Source organism: Acipenser ruthenus, chromosome 1 (assembly GCF_902713425.1).
Source record: "Acipenser ruthenus chromosome 1, fAciRut3.2 maternal haplotype, whole genome shotgun sequence".
Classification (NCBI taxonomy): Eukaryota; Metazoa; Chordata; class Actinopteri; order Acipenseriformes; family Acipenseridae; genus Acipenser; species Acipenser ruthenus.
Genome location: NC_081189.1, coordinates 69476776 through 69500045, shown reverse-complemented (window position 1 = coordinate 69500045; position 23270 = coordinate 69476776). Strand labels below are relative to the sequence as shown.

The 23270-nt window shown below is 39.8% G+C and overlaps 1 protein-coding gene across 2 annotated transcripts in view; it reads left to right on the top strand.

Moving 5' to 3' along the window:
- The window catches only part of ttc29 (tetratricopeptide repeat domain 29), an 84912-nt gene that overhangs the window by 49621 nt on the left and 12021 nt on the right, over window positions 1-23270 (top strand). For both annotated transcript variants that reach the window (XM_059028650.1, XM_034921114.2), the window contains exons 8-10: window positions 280-371; window positions 3255-3378; window positions 6924-7152. In XM_059028650.1, coding sequence (XP_058884633.1) covers window positions 280-371; window positions 3255-3378; window positions 6924-7152 — 445 coding nt within the window. The remainder of the gene's footprint in view (window positions 1-279; window positions 372-3254; window positions 3379-6923; window positions 7153-23270) is intronic.

The following is a 23270-nucleotide window of genomic DNA, read 5'->3' as shown; positions in this document are numbered from 1 at the left end:
AAAAATGATTTTGTATTCAACTATGCTGTTCTGTCATAAACAGTGGCAACACTGAAACTTATGACAGCTATCCCTGATACTGGGGAAATGTGGCCTTTAATATTGTTCAGGATGGAGAAAAGGGCTTACCGCAGACAGATGGTGTTTATAAAGAGGTGTCCCAAAAGTCAGATTCCGCTGCGTATACTGTAATTAATTAACTGTGTAGGATGACAGTTATGATGCAAAGAGCAATATGTTGTGACTGACAGCTATTTTTCCTTGTTTTCTATTCCATAGTATCTGAATATGTTTATGGAAATCTCCACGGCTCTGGGTGATAGCAATGGTCTAGGAAAAGCCTTCGAAGCTATGGCCAAAGCCCTTGAAAGGTAAGGTTAACTTGTCGTTATAATGACCAGATGTGAGGCTATATCCAGCCATGACTCTCTTGAAGACTAGTGGTTACCATGTGCTCAATACAGCATTTAAATTAGAATGAATTGTACATGTTTTGGTCATACTCTGGGGGTGGTATTATTAACACAACAAATTGAGGCTGAATGCACAAACACATTCACAGAAACAAATAAATATTTTCCTTGCCACTCTACTGAGTGATGAAGAGATCTGTAGATTTACTGGTATTAGTCCAGTGGTAGGAGTTCTCAACAGTTCACAATAAAGGGCTACGCACACACGCGTGATACATAATAGTACGGAACAGAAAAATGCAAACATTAATTTTAAATCTAGCACAATACTGCAGGGACAAGGTACTGCATCCAGCAAGAGAAAAAAATGGGTAAATGTTATCTTATAGCGTACCATGCCAGGTTGCGTGTGAAGGGCTAGACACATACAAGTAACAAGAAAGTACCATGCTCACACCTGTCGTTACCATGTATATGGCATCACCTGACTTTTAATATTTATTTGATCTTTTTTGCAGAACCTTATAATATATAAGTTATACAGCCATGTTTTAGGCTTTAAACTTGCTTATGGGTTGTTCACCATTTTCAACATATTTACAAACGTACCAAACACATCACCAGCTCATTGAAATCATGGTAACGTTGCTGCAAAGGGTTAAATAAAAACAGTAGTTTAACAATTTGCAGAAAATGAGCAACTAGATAATATGTTCATTGAAGTAGCCTACTTTTGAAAAGTTTAGAAGTATTTAGCTATTAGTTTTTTTCTTTTTTTAAAATGATTGATTCTGTTTTCCTTAAATACCCCACAATGACAGAAAACAGAAAGACCCAAGCTGATATCATTAACTTCACATCTTTTTGTTAATGCACCGTGTATGTTCTGTCTGTGTGTAAACAAAACCCACCGTGCTGTTCCGGTCCTCACAGCAAGACATTTTATTAATTCTAAACATAATGATAACGTGTTCAAAACTAACAGCCAAAAATAGTAATGCCATAAATTAAGGCTTAAAAAGTACAAACAACGGGGTCATACAATACTTAGTTGTTTATATTACGGTTTATTTTTAAACACATTATTTTTTAAATAAAAGCAGTTGTGTGATTTGCAAGCGCATTACAAATTATTGTGAGAATTCTTTATATATATATATATATATATATATATATATATATATATATATATATATATATATATATATATAAATATAAATTACAAATCTCCATAAAAGCTAATTTATCTAGCAATATTGTTTAAACAAGTATTTAAAAGTGATTCATTTTGTGCTATATAGTATACAACTCAAATGGATTTCCAGGGCTGTAGAAAAATGATTTCACGTCAGTTTAAAAACAAATGTTAGGGCTTCACATACTGTGTTTCATTTATATTTAGCCTTTCCAGGATGGATCAATAAGACTTTGAATCTTGAAAGAAATGCTATGTTTAAACTGAATAAAATTTTCCACTTGTTGGATTGTGCTTTCGTTTTTTTTTTTATTTTACTGTTCATACTTAGATTTTCCTTCTATACAATTAAACGCCCCAGTAAGCGGAGGATTTTCATTAAATTGGACCTGCGGGTTCTTCCAAAAATGACCACAAAAATAATTACATGGGTAGTGTTTACATTAATTCATGAAATAGAAGCAGCCTTTTAGATTTCCACCTGTCACTGATCCCATTTGCTTTATTACTAACAGCTCAGGCCCACAAACTTGGTGGCGCAATCGACAAACCCCTGAGTGGCTGTTTCATCCCTGCTCTATTTGATTTCTCCACTCTGAGCAAATGATTAAGTTTTCATGCATTGGTTCAACCAAAATCTATGTTCACTCAACCACATCCTTTATTGATTACTTCTACTGCAAACAGTAGGCCAAGTGTGATATACATAATTGGACAGTTGTCAGGGGAGGTGGGTGTTAACAGTCCTGTTTTCCCAGTTGGAAATTGGAAACACCTTGATACACAAATAGTCTGCACTATCTCATTCTCAATCTGTGGACCAAGGGATCCATTTTCCTCCCAAGATATTTGAATACCTCCCAGTATCATCTGAAAGGGAAGATAGGAACACCAGCTAGTGGTTCAAGAAGTAGAAACATAAACCTAAACATTTATTACACATGTTGCTTCCTATATTATTATTATTATTATTATTATTATTATTATTATTATTATTATTATTATTATTATGTCGCAATCAAGCCATTTAAATTTTGAAGTAGCTTTATTTGAACATTCACTTTTTGTTTGTAAGGTTTTTGAGTATTTAATGTCTGCTTAGAGTTTAGACCCTTTCACTTAAATATGTCAATATCCATGTTTCAATAAGAACAATCATGGTTTGGATTTTATATAGCCAGTGAATAGGGAACATTGAAGCTGAATAGAAAGCCTAGTTTCCATTTGATGTTTGTTCTGCAATGGACTGATATTGGCTGAAAAGAACAACACAATTCAAATGAAGTGTGACAATACACTGAATAACATTGCACTTTACCCCATTACTAAATATGATCTTCACTATTAAAATAGTATGTCATGGATTTAAATGTCAAATTTATCACAACCATTTTTCTTTTCTTTTTTCAGTTATACTAGTTTTTGTAGGTGTAGCTTGTGTGTATTTCTAATGCACACATCCCCTTGGAATATAGTACCAGTATGGAGCAAACTTAAAATAAAGTAGTGTTGGTTTATAAATGCCATCTGTTAACAATTTCAAAAGCATGGATAAGTACCGGTATATCAAAATATGTATGTTATTTTAGAACATTGTCTGATTTGGCTGTATTTCTAATTTTAAAAATGCACTTCTTTTTTTTCAGTCAGGGTAAAATAACTGAATCTGTTAAGTATCTGGAAAAGTTTATTCAGGTGGCAAAGAGCAGTGACCAGAGTCGCAGTTTGCAAGATGCATGTATGTGCCTCGGAGTCATTTATAATAATAGGGTAAGTTATTATATTAAATTACTATGATTAATTGAAAGTAGAATTATATGTATATGATATGCATGATTGTGGCAGGCTGGCTGGGTGGTGTGACGTCACAGACCCGGAAGAAGACAGGCACAGACAGTTCTGGGGTATGAATACGCTGCTTGCACCTTTTAATTGTAAATAAAAAGATTTAACAAAACAGAAACAGTTTATAAAACAAAAAGGCACGTTGGCCAAAAAAAATACACAAATAAGTAATAACTAAAACAAGTATCGTGCTGGTGTTGAACCAATACGTGTAGCAATTGTTTCTTTAGATTTCTTCTTTTACCTCCTCTCTCTTCTCCTGTTCTCCACTCCTGAACACTCCAACCTTGCTCAGACAAAGCTGCAGGTTTTTATGCATGTGACCGTCTCCAAATGTAGCAATAAATTAATTAATCTGGAGATGGTCACATTCTACATGAGTTTGGCATTTGGGGAATTTTAACTCAACCCATGCTGCAAAATAACAATAAAAATATTGTGTTTTTACAAACTAAAGACATTTTAAATTATAATACAACACAAATAATATAATACACACAGGGGCGGGGTGTACCCCGTCACACTTCTCCCCCCTTGTGCATAGCACACATGGCCTCAAAGGCCACCTCCCCCCTTTAAAATCCCCAAAGTCTTGCCAGTAGTCCTGGGCCAAGAACAGAGGCATTAAGGGGCCCACGAGCGGCAATCCTGGCAGCGGAAATGCTGACAGTGGGATGGCACACTCCAGCAGCAGAAAGGCTGCTTTTGGCAACACTGGCAGCTGCAATGCTGACAGCGGCAATGCTGTCAGCAGATGTGCCAACAGCACCAAGGCTGGCTCCTCCAGCTGGAGTGATCCTGGCAGCGCCAATGCAGCCAGTGGCAATGCTGTCAGCGGAAATGCCGACATCGGAGCAAGGTCCTACTCCAATGGCAATGCTGTCAGCAGATATGCTGACAGCGGAGCGAAGTCCTCCTCCCATGGCCCTGCAGGCAGCGGAAAGGCTGTTGGCGGGGTGACCCACTCCGACAGCGGAAATGCTACCCGTGGCAACGTTGGCAGCGGCAAGGCTGACAGCAGACATGCTGACAGTGCCAAGGCTGGCTCCTCCAGCAAAGGCAGGTGTGCCAGTGGACATGCTGCCACTGGTAGCACTGGCAGCAGAAAGGTAGACAGTGATGTGGCCCATTCCGCCAGAGGCCGCAGCAAATCCCTGGCAGTCAGCAGCAAACGACCCCCAGGTGGTGACGTGCAGGTGACCGCAAGCAGGCCTCCCCAGACGACGGCGAGCAGGCATCCCCAGGTGGTGACGTGCAGACATCCCCGGGCTGTGACGTGCAGGCATCCCCGAGCCACAGTGAACTGGCCTTCCTGGGCGACGGCGAACTGGCCTCCCAGGTCGACGGCAAGCAGGCCTCCTCGGGCGATGCAGGCGTGGCATCCCTAGGTGTTGCAGACTCGACACTCCTAGGCGGAGCAGGCTCAGCAGCCATAGGCGGAGCAGGCTCGGCAGCCCTATGCGGAGCAGGCACGGCAGCCCTAGGCAGAGCAGGCACGGCAGCCCTAGGCGGAGCAGGCTCGACAACCCTAGGCGATGCAGGTGTTATTCAACTATACTAATCAACTAAGCTTTTAAAGACTTGGCTGCATATTGATTATAATTTAAGAAACTGAAAACATTCTCAGATGATTGTTTTAAAATGATGACACGAAAGTGTAAAGCATTGCAAAATCATTAAAAGCATATAAATGTTGAAAACATTTCCTTAAGGGTAAAGATCAGCATGAAGTGATATCAATAGAGTTAATTGCTTGGTAAACAGAATTTCTGCTCAAAGTAAAATATTTACAAGAGAAAACTGATAAATCATGTGAAGGTTTGGAAACCTTACTCCCAGTAGGGATTGAATCTAAATTCACCCCAGAGATGCAGTGAGATTCCAGAGCAAAAACAGCAGGTTGAGTCATGAGGTTGAGTCAGCCTTTCTGCCAGCTACAAAGTGATACAGTACATGTACTGTAGCAAGCTACTTGTATAATTCTACAAAGTAGCATAACATACATTCCTCATACACAATTTTGGATATATTATTTTATCAAATAGGCCACTGACTGCAAATAGAAAGTGAACCAGGGGTGACTTCAAAAATGTAGCACTGTCCATGCAGGCCTTTAGAATGAACTAGCTGACTATGGTATGTTTCAGCTAGATGCTAAGGCTGGGGCCTCTGAGGAAGCCCATTGCTGCTCCAAGTCAGTAAAGATTGCTGCAGAGTGGAGTATGCCACAGCTCCTACTGGATGTTATGTTGAATTTATTTAAAGGCTCACAGGACTAACATTCATAAATAAAGACTAGATAAGGATAATTAATATCTGTTAACAACTGGTACCTCAGTTTTGTTTTGCTGCTTTAGTCAACATATTATACCTGTGTGGTATAGTATGTTTTCTGAAATTGAAACCAAGATCCGGCAAAGTGGCCCACATCCACACACCAAAATGAATAAAGATTACTACTGATGCTTTTTCAAAGTTAGGTTAAGAATTTAGCTTATCATTTTAATAAAACAGACAAAGTTGCAATAAGACCTCACTTTAAGAAACAATTACTCTCAAAACTGGTGCATTCCATTGGTGCAGTGTGGAGTAGTGGTTAGGGCTCTGGACTCTTGTGGGTTCAATCCCCAGTGGGGGACACTGCTGTTGTACCCTTGAGCAAGGTACTTTACCTAGATTGCTCCAGTAATAACCCAACTGTATAAATGGGTAATTGTATGTAAAAAAAATAATGTGATATCTGTAAAATGTGAAATAATGTATAATGTGATATGTTGTAACAATTGTAAGTCGCCCTGGATAAGGGCGTCTGCTAAGAAATAAATAATAATAATAATTGTCCAAATGTTTTTTAAGTCACCCATGGTTCACTTTCTATTTGCAGTCTGTGGACCTATTTGGTAAAATAATGTAACAAGCCAGACAATGGTAAGCCTGAAAAAGTAAATATTATACTTCTAAAAGAAAGCTTTTGATATTTTAATGCACCCCCTCTAGATTTGCCTTTGGATTTGGGAGATGAAAGACAAACCAATTGGCAGAGAACTGCAGAAATTGCCTGTCCTTTCACTGTTTGCTGATGAGATATTCTAACAGTTAACACAGTCTAAGTTTCATCCAACCACCCTGGGTATTAGGTTCAAGCAAACAAAACAAAAAAATCACGCATAGACTCACGTTTCACTGTTGACTCAGTATACACACCACATGCTCTAGCATGGGATTTCATACTCCCCCAATACCTTTTCTCTTTTATGTTTTCATCTTAAAAATAATTCCCAACACATAACGGTTACTGTCCTGCTTTTGTTACGCAGGCAATCAAACAAGGTCTACTATGTAACTACTGAATTACCCCAGGGCTTTTGCATAGAAAACATCCACTTACAATGAGTGCTCATATTGTGCCAATTTTCTATTCTAAAATAACCATGTAGTCCTTTCCTTTCCCTTTTATGACTCTTTTATAGGGTCAATATGACAAAGGCTGCAAGTATTTTGAGATGGCTTCTACAATCGCCATGAATTTAGGAGATCTGCAGCTGCTGGAGAAAGCACAAGTTTACATCGGCATTGGCAAGGCACACCAGATGACCGCATTTAGCCGTCACATCGAAGCTACTGGACATGTCAACATGGAGAGGGTGCTGGCATGGAAGAATAGTCGAAATGACATGTTCAACGATCCAAGTGCAGTCTGTAAGTCATTGGTCACGAAACACATTAGTGCTGCTCACTTCTTAATGGTAGGCCTTTTTTTTACCTTTCTGTTTCTTCTACTTTCATTTTGTGCTGGGTGTTATGATTATACGACTACAAGGCTGAACGATACACTGAAGGCAGCTGTGTGATCAGAAACAGCATAGCTTTTAAGGGAATGTAACTACACAGTATCTACATCTTTTATAGGTTATAAATAAGATTGATGTTGAAAATACTGGCCACCTTCTATTGTACAATATATTCCCTAAATATATAACTTTATTATTTAAAATATATATTTAAAAATAGTATACCAGTATATATTTAACAGTAATATGTTTCTACTATTATTAGGTAATCCATGTACCCCCTAATGTAAGTTGTTATTGGTTATGTTATGTAATTTTGAATATGCTCTCAAATATATTTTTTTCAAATATAATACTAATCAAGCTAATTTACTTACTGACTGTGTCAGATTGATCTGATGTTTAATAATGGCAAGACATTCTTTTTGACCCATTGATGCTTTTTTTATACAGTACATATTTGCAACGATTAGTGCCGTTTCTTGTCATACTATTCAGCAGAACGCATGTTCTTAATTAAACACAAGTGGATGGTTTCATAGACCCTGATTAGCTCTAATCTTCGATTACAGTACCTTGCCTAAAGTAACATTAGGTAGGCCAAGATTAGCGCTAATCGGGGTCTGTGAAACCAGCCAAAGAACTCTCCAAGGGGCAGATTAAACGTAAATTCTTAGCTAAGGTGGGATGTTGGTATTAAAATGAAAATGCCGCAAAATTGCTTTGTATTGAAACAAAAATTTCAAGTGGGTATTTTGCATCTTCTCTCTGTTGAGGCTCCTTTTGCATGCTTGAAAACTCAAGTTTTAAAAACAATAACACAACATACAGTATAAATTAATTATAAAATGGGCATTATATCACGTACACCAAACCTAACTGTAGACTATACAAGTGTAAACAGCACAAAGCTTTTGAGAATTTTTTAAAAAGAAAATACGTAGATTTCTGTATTTTTATTGCGTTTTAATTATTTAAAAAAACAATAACCAAATACACAATAATACGTGTCTAATCCTGACCCTCTACATACCAGCATTCTGTATTGGCATCATTTTGGGTTCCCAACCAAATTAATGGTGTGATACCCTGTACAATCCGGAACATGTCTATTATGAAATCTGGCATGATTTCTAAGTCTTGTCTGTCTAAAACCAGTGTAAGCCTCACTGTGCTCTCTGATGATGCCGGGTAAGACACGTTTTACTATACACTATTGCATGCTACAAATTCTGTAATAAGTTTTACAAATGTTCCTTTGTTGAGTAAGTAAGATATTTTATAGTCTGTCTAAACAGATTTAGCTGAGATGTTAATTGTTAGTGTTTATAAATATGCTGTATTTATTTATTGTATTTCAGTATTTTAACGTTCCAATGTTTTTTGTCTTACTTTTCCTGTTGCCCCTTTATTATAGAATGAATTAAGAAGAAAAAACATTACCACCTGCAGTAGGCCTATGAAGCAATTTCTTTGCAGACATACATATTTTTATTAAACTCTCCTCACACAGTCTGATATAGGAAATTGTAACTTCATTTCCCTCCCAAAAAGTAAAACATCCCCACATTATATCGCCTCTCATTTTGAACCGCCTTAAATTTCTGGATTTTTTTTATTTGATGCTTCGTAAGAGAAACCGCAAACTGAAAAGCCGTACAATTTTCGCAACTTCTCAGAACACACATCCAACTTAGCATGATGCAATCTACCCGTAAGTGCCTGGTTATAAGACTGCAGCAGTAAGGAGGCAAGCAGACCATCAGAAAATCAAGAGTTAACATGTATTTTATTTTAGGCAATATTCAACAGAGTTTCTCCCGCTGAATCATTGAGCAGTCCTAGCTAATGACTTGTAGCCTATGAATTCTTAGGACTCTCAGGTGGCTTCAACCAACCAGTTTTTGCCGAATGATGAAAAGGTTGAGATAAAATAAACTGACAGCTGTTACTCATTGCAGGCAGCAAGCTGTACCCCAGCAGCTGAGGCTCTTTTCTTTTTTCTTTAAAAAAAAGAGGTGCTCACTGCAGTCAGCAATGATTTCCAAAAAGCAAAAGACACTGGCAGCTGGTGACCAATGAGGGGGGTATCTGAGGAGGAAACTGGATTATGCAGCATTTGTTGACTAATTAGAGGCCATTCCCACCTATTTTATGTCTGGCCATTAAGCAGAAAACACTTTTAATCTTGCTCTCGCTCTAGCACATGACAGTATACTCTAATCAATACTGTCCTACTGGCTGTGCTTGCAAATGAATACATCACAGTTTAAGAATGTGGTAATTGAATTTGGGCAGCCAAAAAAGTTCTCATAAACAAAAAAGGATTTTTGTTTTGATACTACTGATGAAGCTGAAAAAGGAGGAACAGGGCTTCCAAAATTGAGTTATTTGATTGTCATATTTGTACACAAAATCTGTGCTATGCAGACCAAAGGTATTTTTGTTACTGGTGAGAAACAATATTTTCAAGAAGTAGGAAGTTTAATAGAGACTTATGTGCTGCAGGCAACAGTAAAAGAAAGCAAAAGCTACTCCTGATTTTTTCACTGGGCTATGTCATTTTCTTGCAAGTAAGACATTCCAGGGTCTGTAAAAAATGATACAACTATCAATCTGTGGGATTTCAAACTTTGGCTGCAGGTTCTTTTTTCTTGAAGAGAGTTTCTCTTTTCATCGTCAGATTCAAGCCCCCATTTTAGACTTCAGAGATTTATCTCCATCTCCACAAAGTGTGGGTTCTGTTGCATTCACAGTGCTAATAATGTTTGATATAGCTAGATATTACTGCAGCACGGACCATGGGTCAAACCAATGTTTGTGTAGGGTGCGTGTACGGTTTTTTTTATCAGTGTCGGCCTTCTGGAGTTCTGGAATGCCTTTCCACTTTTTTATTTCAATTTAAACCGTTTAAATGCCAAACCATAACAAAACATAGAATAATAGTGCATATTCACAGAGCAAAAAAAGTGGACGGGCAAAGTACATAGTTGTGTGTCGTCCCCACCACCGCCAAAGAGGGGGTGGCACCCCCTCTGTCCTATGCTCAGTATATATATATATATATATATATATATATATATATATATATATATATATATATATATAGTACTGTGCAAATGTTTTAGGCAGGTGTGAGAAAATGCTGTAAAGTAAGAATGCTTTCAAAAATAGACATGTTAATAGATTATATTTATCAATTAACTAAATGCAAAGTGAGTGAACAGAAGAAAAATCTACATCAAATCCATATTTGGTGTGACCTGAAGACAGTTTACTGTCAAAAGTCATACACCATGGCAAGACTGAGCACAGCAACAAGACACAAGGTAGTTATACTGCATCAGCAAGGTCTCTCCCAGGCAGAAATGTCAAGGCAGACAGGGGTTTCCAGATGTGCTGTCCAAGCTCTTTTGAAGAAGCACAAAGAAACGGGCAACGTTGAGGACCGTAGACACATTGGTCGGCCAAGGAAACTTACTGCAGCAGATGAAAGACACATCATGCTTAGTTCCCTTCGCAATCGAAAGATGTCCAGCAGTGCCATCAGCTCAGAATTGGCAGAAAACAGTGGGACCCTGGTACACCCGTCTACTGTCCGGAGAAGTCTGGTCAGAAGTGGCCTTCATGGAAGACTTGCGGCCAAAAAGCCATACCTCCGACGTGGAAACAAGGCCAAGCGACTCAACTATACACGAAAACACAGGAACTGGGGTGCAGAAAAATGGCAGCAGGTGCTCTGGACTGATGAGTCAAAATTTGAAATATTTGGCTGTAGCAGAAGGCAGTTTGTTTGCTGAAGGTTGGAGAGCGGTACACGAATGAGTGTCTGCAGGCAACAGTGAAGCATGGTGGAGGTTCCTTGCAAGTTTGGGGCTGCATTTCTGCAAATGAAGTTGGGGATTTGGTCAGAATTAATGGTCTCCTCAATGCTGAGAAGTACAGGCAGATACTTATCCATCATGCAATACCATCAGGGAGGTATCTGATTGACCCCAAATTTATTCTGCAGCATGACAACGACCCCAAACATACAGCGAAAGTCATTAAGAACTATCTTCAGCATAAAGAAGAACAAGGAGTCCTGGAAGTGATGGTATGGCCCCCACAGAGCCCTGATCTTAACATAATCGAGTCTGTCTGGGATTACATGAAGAGAGAGAAGCAACTGAGGCTGCCTAAATCCACAGAAGAACTGTGGTTAGTTCTCCAAGATGTTTGGCCAACCTACCTGCCAAGTTCCTTCAAAAACTGTGTGCAAGTGTACCTAGAAGAATTGATGCTGTTTTGAAGGCAAAGGGTGGTCACACCAAATATTGATTTGATGTAGATTTTTCTTCTGTTCACTCACTTTGCATTTTGTTAATTGATAAATATAAACTATTAACATGTCTATTTTTGAAAGCATTCTTACTTTACAGCATTTTTTCACACCTGCCTAAAACTTTTGCACAGTACTGTATATATATATATATATATATATATATATATATATATATATACTGTAAGACAGCAGGTGGTGTGAGACAGCAGGGAGGGGGTTAAAACCTCCCTGAAGAGAAAATGCACCTTTTTGTTTGATTGTATTGTTTTATTGTTTCATTTAATTTGTTAATTGTTTTATTATTAATTATCCCCTGCACCTGGTAGCTATTGTTAAATTGGGACCAGGTGCAGAGTATTTAAGAGGAGCAGTCAGACTGCTCAAAGCTGCTGAGGAGAAGGAGGCAGAAAGGAGTACTCTGCTTCCTGTCAGTCGTGAGGTAAAAGTGTGCTGTATTAAACCTGTGTGGTTTTGTTTATTGTTGGTTGGGGAAACGGCCTAGCTGTCCCACTTGTAGTCAGGGTGTTCCTGTGTGTTAGGTAGTGCTCGTAAAGAGCTAGGTGTTCACTCTTTAACTAGAAACAGAGATTCTCCTGAAATACTTTCTGCGAAATAATTAAGAGGAGTGTAACCAGTCTTAAGTGATTTCCGTGCAACATAGTGATTTGCAAGCAAATTAACTTTTGAATTTAGCTCGTGGTGGTGAACTTGCGGGACTATTCATGACACCACCCCCAAATTTGAGAGAAAGGCACGAGAGAACAACTCGCAAACCCATTTTTTCCAACGCAGCATAATTTTGAATCTCACTCAAAAGTGCGACTTTTTTTGCAAAAAGGACTTACGGAAAAAAAATCTCTACGACTCCACTTGCGACACACGCAAGGCATTTGACTATTTGGCCCATAGTTTTTAAACTACCAATACATTAAAATATAAAAATGATCTTCAAAGTTGAGTAAGATTTTTTATTAAGTGAGTAATAAAGTGAAGAAATGAAAAAAATACTTTAAGTGCTTCTTTAACTTTTTTGAAGTACCTTTCCCTAGATTGAAAAGTATAAAAATAACCCCAAACATGCCATGCTTGGTTATGGCTAGAATAACCAACTATATTTTTTATAATGAAAAGGTGTTTTGCCATTTCATATTGCTTAAGATTCCAAATGGATGCAAACATTTTTTCTACTTAAAGGTTTTGTACATACCGTACTGTAATATCATGTATTTTTGGAGAAGCATAATGTCATCCAAACCAGGCATGTGACTAAGGATAAAGTACCTGCCAGGTTAATAATTCTGTTTGGCCTTGTCAGTAAATTTTTTGCGCAGGAAGTTTTTACACAGGATGATCACACTGAGTGTCTGTATGTATTTAAGGGGTATTATTTAATACTTTTATGCTGTTGTTTTCATCAAATTAAAAAAAAAAAAATATATATATATATATATATATATATATATATATATATATATATATATATATATATATATATATATATATATATATATAATTTAATTACAGCTAAAAATGCAAGTTCCCCAAATATACATATAGATAATAGGTCAGCTCCATTGATGAAAGCTATATAAATGTCCTGTTTACTGGTATTGAATGTTGGAGATGCTATAAGACCTGTACATTAGTACTTATATATGTTCATATTCTTTTTATATTTCTGGAGAACTGCTCATCCATTAGTGATACAACTTGGTATCAATGTGCATACATTCTATTGCAGCAATGCATAGCCGGAATGATAGTTAGCTGTTTGTAGATTTGCAGTTTACACATCCCCTCTACCAAATTTAAAAACCACAGATATGCTAAAGAATGTGAAACAAATCATGTATAAAACATTAAACATCAAACATAAAGGCGTACCATTCAAATATAATTTAATTTATTTAACATTTGTCAGGCAAAAAGCATTACAGATAATTATTCCTAACATATGAATTTTGTTCTTACAAGTCAACTGCTATGGTGCAATGCTTACAGACACATGATTTTATGGTATTTGGTACAGAAGTATTTAGCAGCATTATAAATCATTCGATGTGGTACTCGTCTTAGTCCTTGGCACTTTCCTAACATGTATCTGTAATCAGGAAGTGGGCATAGCCTTTGCTTCTATGATACCTACTGTGGTAGAATGATGAAAGATTGACAAGCTCATATTCCTCACCAGAAGCTTTCAATACAGAATATGGATAACAAGGATCTCAATAAGGAAACTTTTTTTCTCACGGTAAAGTTTCTTAGTCCTGTTTTAAGTGTCTTCTCGTTGTCAGCTTTTTCCCCAGATCTGCTTCCCTGCTATTTTTTCTTTCGATTTCAATTTTTTCTGTGCATTACTAAAAGCAGACTGTGTTCATGTATCCTGCATTATGTTGTGACAACATTTTCTAAGTCCTGCTGTGAATATTGTTCCCTTTCAAGTATGAAATGTAACCATTACCGTATGGGTATTTACCTCATAGAGACCCGAAACCTGAATAAGATATAACAAAACTGCTCGGTGAGCCTGTGGTGCAGTCATGCACTGCCCCCGAGGGCACAAACAGACAGCGCTCACAGATCTCAGCGCCATTTTTCCTTTCAAGATTGACCTGACTGGAGAGCCTGGTATCAGATAAGTACTTGGCTCTGTGCTAAGGGAGAGTGGACGATGCACCCTGGAAAGTAGCCCAGACAGAAGGCCATCCTCACAGTCTACCTCATCCTCTTCTGTTACTCCTCCTCCCCCGAGGAAGAAGAAGAAGAAGAAGAAGAGTTACCGTTCCAAGCAATCGACAGACTCGGAGCAACTAGATAAGCTCTGGGCAGTTGTTTCCCACTAATGAACTGTTCTCTTACTGCTTGAACGTTCAGCGCGCCTGTCCCCTTGGGGCCTCAAGGGGCTAGAAGTGCAGATTGGCCACAAATGCACATACTGTCCATCGCCTCATGTGAGGAGGTGGGTGAACAGGAGCTGGTATTCCCGTCTGAGGATGTGGAGTCCCTTTCTGAGAACCACAGGCCTTCACCACAACAGTTGGATGAGCTGCGCCTGGTTAACAAGGACCTGTTCCGTGTGTCCAAACTCAACGGGCAGGCTGTGGGTAGGAACCTGGCTGCACTAGTAGCGGCACATGAGCAGATTTGGCTCTCCCAGGCACCTGTGCCTGACGGGGACAAGGCACTGCTGTTAGACACCCCTATTACACCAGGGCATACATTTGGTCCCGCAGTGGACGAGATGCTGCAGCGCTGTCACCGCGCGCAGGAATCCATGAAGGAGCTGGTTCACCTGCTTCCCAAGCGACCACCTCCAGTGCATAAACCAGCGGCAAACTGGCGCACCAGGCCCCAGCAGCCTCAAAGACCGGCACAGCCGGCTGCGCCCGCTGCCAGAGGTGCTGTTCAGAACCGGCCTGTGGCTGCTCGCCGTGGTCTTTAATAGGTTCTGCCGCCCTGCGCAGAGACAGAAGCCGCAGGCCAAACCACAGGCTAAGCCACAAGCTAAGCAGCAGTCGTAGGAATGTACTACCACAGGCCCAGGGCCCCTTCTCAGGAAGCCATCTGAACTATTGGTGTCAGTGCGCCACGGACATCTGGGTGACTTAGGAGGTAGCAGCTTTGCTGCAAAAACTTGCTATTCGCATGATAGACCCCCTCCAGTTGGAGGAAGGGTTCTACTCCTACGGGATGGTGGCCTCAGACTGATCCTCGACCTCAGACAGGTCAACCTGTTTCTGAGCCGAAGGAGGTTCAAAATGTTGATGATGCAACAGCTGTTACAGTCAATCAGGCCAAACGACTGGTTCACCACAGTGGACCTCAAAGACGCTTATTTCCACATCCCAGCGAACAGGGAGTATCTGCGATTCACCTTTCAGGGAACAGCGTACGACCTCCGTATTTTGTCATTTGGTCTCTCCCTTGCTCCCTGTGCCTTCTCGAAATGCATGGAAGCTGTTTTGGCCGCATTGAGACTCAAGTACTCGATTATCTGGACAAATGGCTAATTTGTGCCCAGGCTCCAGCACAGGCAGAGGCCCACACAGAACTGGTCACCGGCCACCTTCAACGGTTCAGCCTTACAGTAAATCATGCGAAGAACCAGCCTCCTATCTAGGTGTGTGCTTGGACTCACGGGCCATGCTGTCCACTGTCAGACGGCAGAGTGCAGAGAATAGCCGCCTGTTTGGAGCTCTTTCATCTCAACAGAGCACTCATGGTAGTGACATTCCCGAAACTTCTGGGCATTGGGTCTCTTGCGCATGTGCCCTCTGCAGGCCTGGTTATCCGCGTTGAACCACGACCGCCTATTTACAGTGTCTCATCAATGTAAAGGCACTCTCTTGGTGGATACTGCCGGCCCATCTACGCCTCGGCGTAGCGCTTTGCAGTGTCAACAGAAGAGAGGTCATCACCCCAGAGTTGTCTAGCCTGGGCTGGGGCACTGTGTATAATGGCAGAAGTGCACAGGTGTGTGGAACTCTCCCTGGCAGGGTCTCCACATCACTGTTTTAGAGCTGCAGGCAGTTTACCTGGCCTTGCCGAATTTTTTGCATGAGGTTCGAGGGAGACGTGCTTATCCGTACAGACAACACAACAGTGGCCTCAGGTTGTCCAGTCTCCATCGTGTGGCTCGCAAGCTTTTGCTCTGTACACACAAGAACCTCCTCTCACTACGGGCAGTACATCTGCAGGGGGTGACATACTGGGCGGCGGACCTCCTCTCAAGTAGATTCCCCAGTGCCTGAGTGGAGACTTTAACTTGAACCCACTGTCACCTATGGTTCTCCATAATAGGAGACAGGGACCCGCTGGCAATAGATGCCTTGGCCTACCAGTGGCCAAGGCTTCTGTTATACACCTTCCCACCGCTCACCCTGCTCCCGCTGTGTCTGAAGAAAATCAGTCAGGACTGGGCCAAGGTGCTCCCAGTAGCCCCTTATTGGCCCAGGAGACTGGTATTCAACCCTGATGCAGCTCCTGAGCAGCCAGCCGTGTAGACTGCCCGAGCACCGCAACCTGCTCATTCAGGCACGAGGACCTTATGGCATCCCGACCCATCGATCCTGCAGCCGTGAGCGGCTGCATTTGAGCCGTCTGGGACTTTCCAACAGGGTTATTGACACCCTGCAGAATGCCAGAGCACCCTCCACACATTCCCAGTAAGGGTACAAGTGGGGTGTTTTCCAGACGTGGTGTCTGCCTCGTGGGTTTAACCTCACAACCTGTCCCATGGCAGTAATACTGCAAGTTTGGCAGGACCTGTTTGACAAGGGGAAATCCCCCTCCATGTTAAAGGTTTATCTGGCAGCTATTTCAGCTTGCCATGTCAAAATTTACTTGGTCTCCCCAGGAGCTCACTTCCTGGCGGAGCAATTTTTTAAAAAGGCTTGGTGGCGCTGGCCGTCTATGAAAGACATGGTTCCTCGCTGGAGGCTAAACATGGTGCTTAATGCACTCATGAAGCTTCCATTTGAGTCTCTGCATTCAGCTGAGCTGAAATTTTTATCATTTAAAGTGGCATTTTCTATGCAAAAGCCTGCTTAATTTTTAGGCCCGGACAAAGGTTATGCTCCGTACCAATGTTGTCTTTTTGCCGAAGACTATCTTGGCATTTAATTTCAACCAGTCTGTGGAATTGGAGGCTTTCCATCCACCTCATATCCAGTCTGACAGAGAGCGACAGTTCCATACACTCTGCCCAGTTCGGGCCCTGGCGTACTACGTTGACAGGAACGAAAAGTAGGAGGCAACCCAATTTTTTGTCTGGTATGGGGCGACATGCCCCCTCCAGAAAAGCTGACTGCTCATTCCACCAGAGGCATGGCAACTTCATGGGCTTTATTCCAGGGTGCAACTGTCTGAGACATTTGCAATGCAGCAGTGTGGGCTACTCCCCATACCTTTACTAGGTTCTTGTGGCAAAGTGGTTAACAGTGTGCAGCTGTAGGAATGCAGCAGTGATCAATGAACAGACAGAAAATGATAATCCAGGTGCAATGATATTTTATTTGTACAATCCAAAGTCTGATGACAAAACGGCAGTAAACAATAACAATGAGAACAGGTAATACAGTGGCGTATATTGCTCTGTTGTTAATCCCAGGGTTGGTCCCGTAATAATAATAGTCCAGTTCCTAAACACCCACACGTAACACAAAACACAAACACAATTCCACAGTACGTGCTAAAGTGCTCGTGGTGTAAATACAGTTATTCGTGAAACAATGTGCAGTGATTTCCAGGTAAGTGCTGGCCTTTGGCGACAGCTCCGGATTGTGTTAGCCGTCTAATAAAAAGAAAAAACAGTTTTTTAGACACGACAAACAAAACACTCACGATTTACAATACGGGTCTCCTTCCAGTTTAGAGTTAACCATAACAAGGAACAAATCACTTCGCTATGCCCCCTTTTGTACCATCAATCATGACTCCTTGTTTAACTAGTGCAACCGCTCCTCCAATCCACAGCTGCCACGTCGTTTTCCTTCCGGGTTGATGATTTAGTGTATCGTAGCTCTGCACCCTTTCTAGATGACTGACTTCCTTCTAACCCTGGGAATGAATTGTCTGGCCATCCAGTTCAGAGCACTCTGTTCTCTTTACACAGCGCCCTCACAGGTCGGGAGAGAGATTTATCACCAAGAATCATTCTGTCTCTGTCACAGTTCTACAGACTGAATTTTGTGGATCCTCAAAACCCTGGTTTTGTAACTAGAGTGTTAAGGGCAGCTTCTCAGTCGACCCTTACAACACAGGCATAGAGGTGAGTTTCTCCCGCAGTGTTTTCACCCTAGCTACTGTTACTGGGGATCCGTATGGTAATACACAAGGCAGCCCTTTGGCTTAGCCTTGTAGCATTCCAGTCGTTCTGCAATATTGCCCTTGCGACGGCTTTAGTACACTCACCCATACGGTAATGGTTACATTTCGTACTTGAAAGAGAACGTTAGGTTATTATCATAACCCTGGTTCCCTGAAATAGAAATGTAACCATTAACCTTCAAGGGCACTGCGTCCATGATTGCAGCAGATCTGAAGGAAAAAAAGGTCCCTACAAGGTAAATACCCATACGGTAATGGTTAGATTTATTTTTCAGGGAACCAGGGTTATGATAATAACTTAACGTTTACTTTCTTTCCTTTACCTTAGTGGCTGTGATGCGCTGATGATGCCAAGTGTCAAAATATCTCATTGAATACATGGTTATATGAATGCTGTGAGCCATACAGGCTGTCATTTGCATTTGAGTGTCCTGTTATACAGTAATTAACTGTAATATTGATAATTTATTTTATTTTTAGGTGGCAAATCTCTCGATGATGCACAATGACATAAACAATATGAATGTGCCTCCAAACTTTACAGAGCCATAGGGTTACCAGTATAATAAAAGGGTCTATTTATTATCTGAGCCTAGAGTAATTAGTTCTGTAACTTTATTGCTGTCACAGCACCAATAACAGTTAGAAAAAAGAAGGGAAACAGTGGGGGTCACATAGACCAAGGAGAAATATTTTATTAATGAACCTCGTTTTGCAGTCATCAATTACGTTTCTGACTACATCTTATAATTGTATATCCTAATGAATGTACTTGAACATGACCTCTTAGTGGCAGCACTATATCCATATGAATTTTGGAACATATAATAGAAAAAAGTGATGTAAACAATCACTCATGGCGCGTGTTTTTAGATAGTTGTCTGGATTAGACATATTGACAGAATAACAATTTACTTTCCAATTCCAAGTACACTCTTTTAAATGTTAGATGATGTTAAAACAAGACATTTTATTTACTTTTTACTGTTTATATTTTGTATTGTAGAAAAATTGAAGTTTTAATATACACCAGTCAGTCACTCTGTGAGAAATAGCTCTAGTTGAATTGTAGTGGTCATGCAGTGAGTTGGTACAAACAGCAGAATGTAGTTAAAAGTACTCTACTTTTACCTACTAATTGACAGGTGATACACGATTGTAATTAAAGTGTAAATATACAGGTAGTGGACAAAAAAATGGAAACACCACTGTAAAGTCACTTAATAGGTTTGCAGTTGCTCGCCTGTTTTGCCTTGCACTTCGAATTAATGCACGGATATCACAATCCTGGAGTATGCGCTTCCGCCCACTGTTGCCCTTTGCTGATGATGTCCTTCCCTCGGAGTTCCATGCCGACATCACCTTAGACACCATTGCTCGTGAAACATCAGCTGTCTTGGTCACTAAAGCTCCTGCCAAACGCGCCCCAACAATCACCCCTCTTTCAAAGTCACTGAGGTCTCCTCTTGCAGCCATGCTCGCCATAATTATAGGCAACCAGGCCTGTCCAGCATTTTTATACATGACCCTAAGCATACTGGGATGTTATTAGCTTAATTAACACGAGCCACACCTGTGTGGAAGCCCTTGCTTTCAATATACTTGGTGTCCCTCATTTACCCAAGTGTTTCCATTTTTGTGTCCACTACCTGTATAATAACACACACATGATCAGGTACTTTTATCTATATTGTTGCTGGCTAATAAAAAACATTAAGAACATTAAACATGTACAAAAACTAAGCATTTCCATCCTATCGATCTTGCAGAAGAGACAACAACAATAATACTTTAGGTCAAAAACTATAGCTGTTATGTGTTGTGCAGAAACGATATGTATACAAGGCCAAGAAGCTGCATAGTGGTTGTTCAATTGCAAATATTTGTAAAGCTCTGTGGATGAAAGGCACTATATACAGTGAATGCAAGTTCCTTTCCAGTCCAGCTGTCGGTCTCTGTACTGTTTAAGTTTGCACCCAGGTTCCCCAAATACGGGAAGGGTTGTAATAAAAAAAAGAAGAAAAAAAAAGATTCCAGGAAAATGTGATTATTGTTTTTGCTGTTACTGCAATTTGGTTAAAAACTGTTTTTGTCTTACAGTTCACTACAGCATGCCATTTATAGACAGCTAATTTGTTTAATAATATTTAAATAGCGTGGATACAAACGTGGTCTATGTGTTTGTAAGCTACATATTCTGTCACTGTTTTAGATTTTATGTTCAGTAAGTGTCTTATGGTAACATTTTCTTCTGCAGTAATTCCTGCTGCTCCCCAGTTAATTAGAACTGCAATTTCTGTTAATGTGCCAAGGCAAATATTTAGCAAATTATCAATTTTTAATAGCATTTCACACCCAGCTCCTTTCCTAAGGTCCAGCAGATGCTATTAAATTTCACCCCATAGATACACAGTTATGACATGTAATAACTACTTGAATATAAAAGAGCTTAATAATTTAGAAGGAGCTAACAAATTAGGGCCATCATTAAAATAACTAGGCTTCAAACCATTTCGCATAAAACGCAGTCCAAGGTAATGCACAGCTCTCATGATAAAGAATTACTGCATTAATTCTGCAAAGTGAACTTATTGCTCCTATCCGTTTCAATAATCCCCGGAGCATTAAAAGACAGGAAGAATGAAAAGATAACTGCATTTTTCAGGCACAATGGATCTAATATTTCCATCTCAACTTTAAACATCATGGGCAAGTGTGCCAAAATGGGAACAGTTCTGTTCTTATGTGTATGTATTTATTTATTTGTTTATTTGCAGTATAATTACTACCCAGACTGTACACAATAGTGTTTACTTTTGTTGTTCCATAAAGGTCAGAGTAAGCAATACCATTAACCATTAACTGCAATATTAAAGAGTGTACTGTCTGCACACTTGGGTATCATGGCAGCAGATTTGTTTTGGCATACCCAGCACAAAATCCAATAAGCAAATAAATAGATAGTGTAGTAATCTTATGGAAAAGTATGTTACTTAAGCAGGAACACCAGAAATTCTGCCCTGTGTCCTAGGGGTGTGTATAAATAACAATGATTTATTGGCTAATGATAATGCAGGCAACTGAGATTATTGTTGTGATTGGAAACTATATATAGTGGTGTATTTGTGTCATTGGTTTTGTAACATGTAATTCCTGCAGCAATTTGTATCAACAAAAACAGGAGAAAATCCTAAGGAAGCATCCTTTTATAACATTTCAAAGCATGTAACATAAAGGTGTATTTTAGTTCCTGCTGTGCAAACAATTCTTCACTTGTTCCATATTGTAAGAGTGTAACACCTTACAATTTGAAATTATGTCTATATAAAAGAAACCATTCATTCAAAATAACACAGACAGTTTGCTTTGGGCTGTTCTGCATAATGTTTAGATCATCAGACATTTTATTCAAATTAAGGTAGTGAGTTCATTGAAGGGTGAGAGACTAGCCTGTTTTTATCCAAGAAGGACAGGGTAACGTGCCATGTCTTCCCATATTTTGTCTGGTAGTTCTGCTCTGTAGTGACCACCCACCACTGGGGTTAGAAAGTTGCTCTCCTTTGATTTTACACTCAAAAAGGCTGTTTTCAATACATACTTACTTGTTGCAAGTTTGGGAAAGATTTGTCATTTGCGCTCTTGGCTGTATAGAGTACACTGGGAATGGATGGCTTTATATACGTGAGACAACTTTCAAACTACATGGACAGTTTTTACATTCCGACTATTTGAATTTGATATTGAAATTTGAGAATGTATATGCATTTAGGCAGTTTCTGTGGATGTGTTTAGTTGCAGCATCCACTTATTGCTAGACAAAGGCCACTTGAAGTTTAATTAGTTTAATCCCTTAGTCACATTTAAATCAGGTCCCAGAGATAGAAACCAGTGTCCTATGCAAGGACATTTCCACATGACCACACATCCTGACATGCACTGGGATCTTTGAAATCCCCAAAGCTGATAAGACCTTGACTATAGATAAAATTGTATATATTCTTAGATGGGCAGTCTACCTTTACCAGCACTGTGATCTGCAGACCATGCTATGAATGTACTAGGTAAATTATGACTAAGTTATCCCATAGTTTCATACCTATAATCTTACAGTTTACAAAGGTGTGAACACTTTCAAAAAAGCATCAAATCATATGGCTTTAAAAAACTATATATTTACAGGCCATCTGACTTTTTAAACCTAGTGATGTGTTTTCTGCTTGAAATTTTGCATTTTATAAATATAGCAGTAAAAGACGAGAGTAGCAAGCTCTACAGGGTTGCACTTATTGTCAGACCTGATTCTCCAGTAATAAAATAAATGTATCTTGTAAAGTTGTAGGGGAAGATCTTTGAAAACAGATCTCTACAGATTTTATGTCAGCTTTCAGAGACAACAAAGGGACTTGTAGAGTTAGCTCCAGGACATCTTGTTTGAACAGAATATGCACAGTACATACTAGTTCTTTGCTTCAACGCTATGTCTTCAAGCGCTGCTTTCTTGGGGTAAAAAATGAAATCTATATGTTTCTTATTATTACTTTATCAAATTTTGATCTTACAAAAGATGCAGCCAAGAAGATGTGCACCATTAAACAGTGTTAGGTTTCTCCTACACAAGACCAAAAAATTTGATGTGAAGTTTATAAGTTTGTTATTATGGAAGCAAGCTGTCTTCTGTTACTTGCATAAAACCATCTAAAAACTTCACAGCACATTTATTTTCAAAAAGGTTTACATTTGCTTTGGAGAAGATGGTAATTATAAATTATTTTCAATACCCTGTACACCATGAACTTAGTTTTCTGAAATGTACACTGTAACATGTTTTGGCCTGGGGGGTGGAGGGTAGGGGAGTTGCTTACATGTGAATAAAG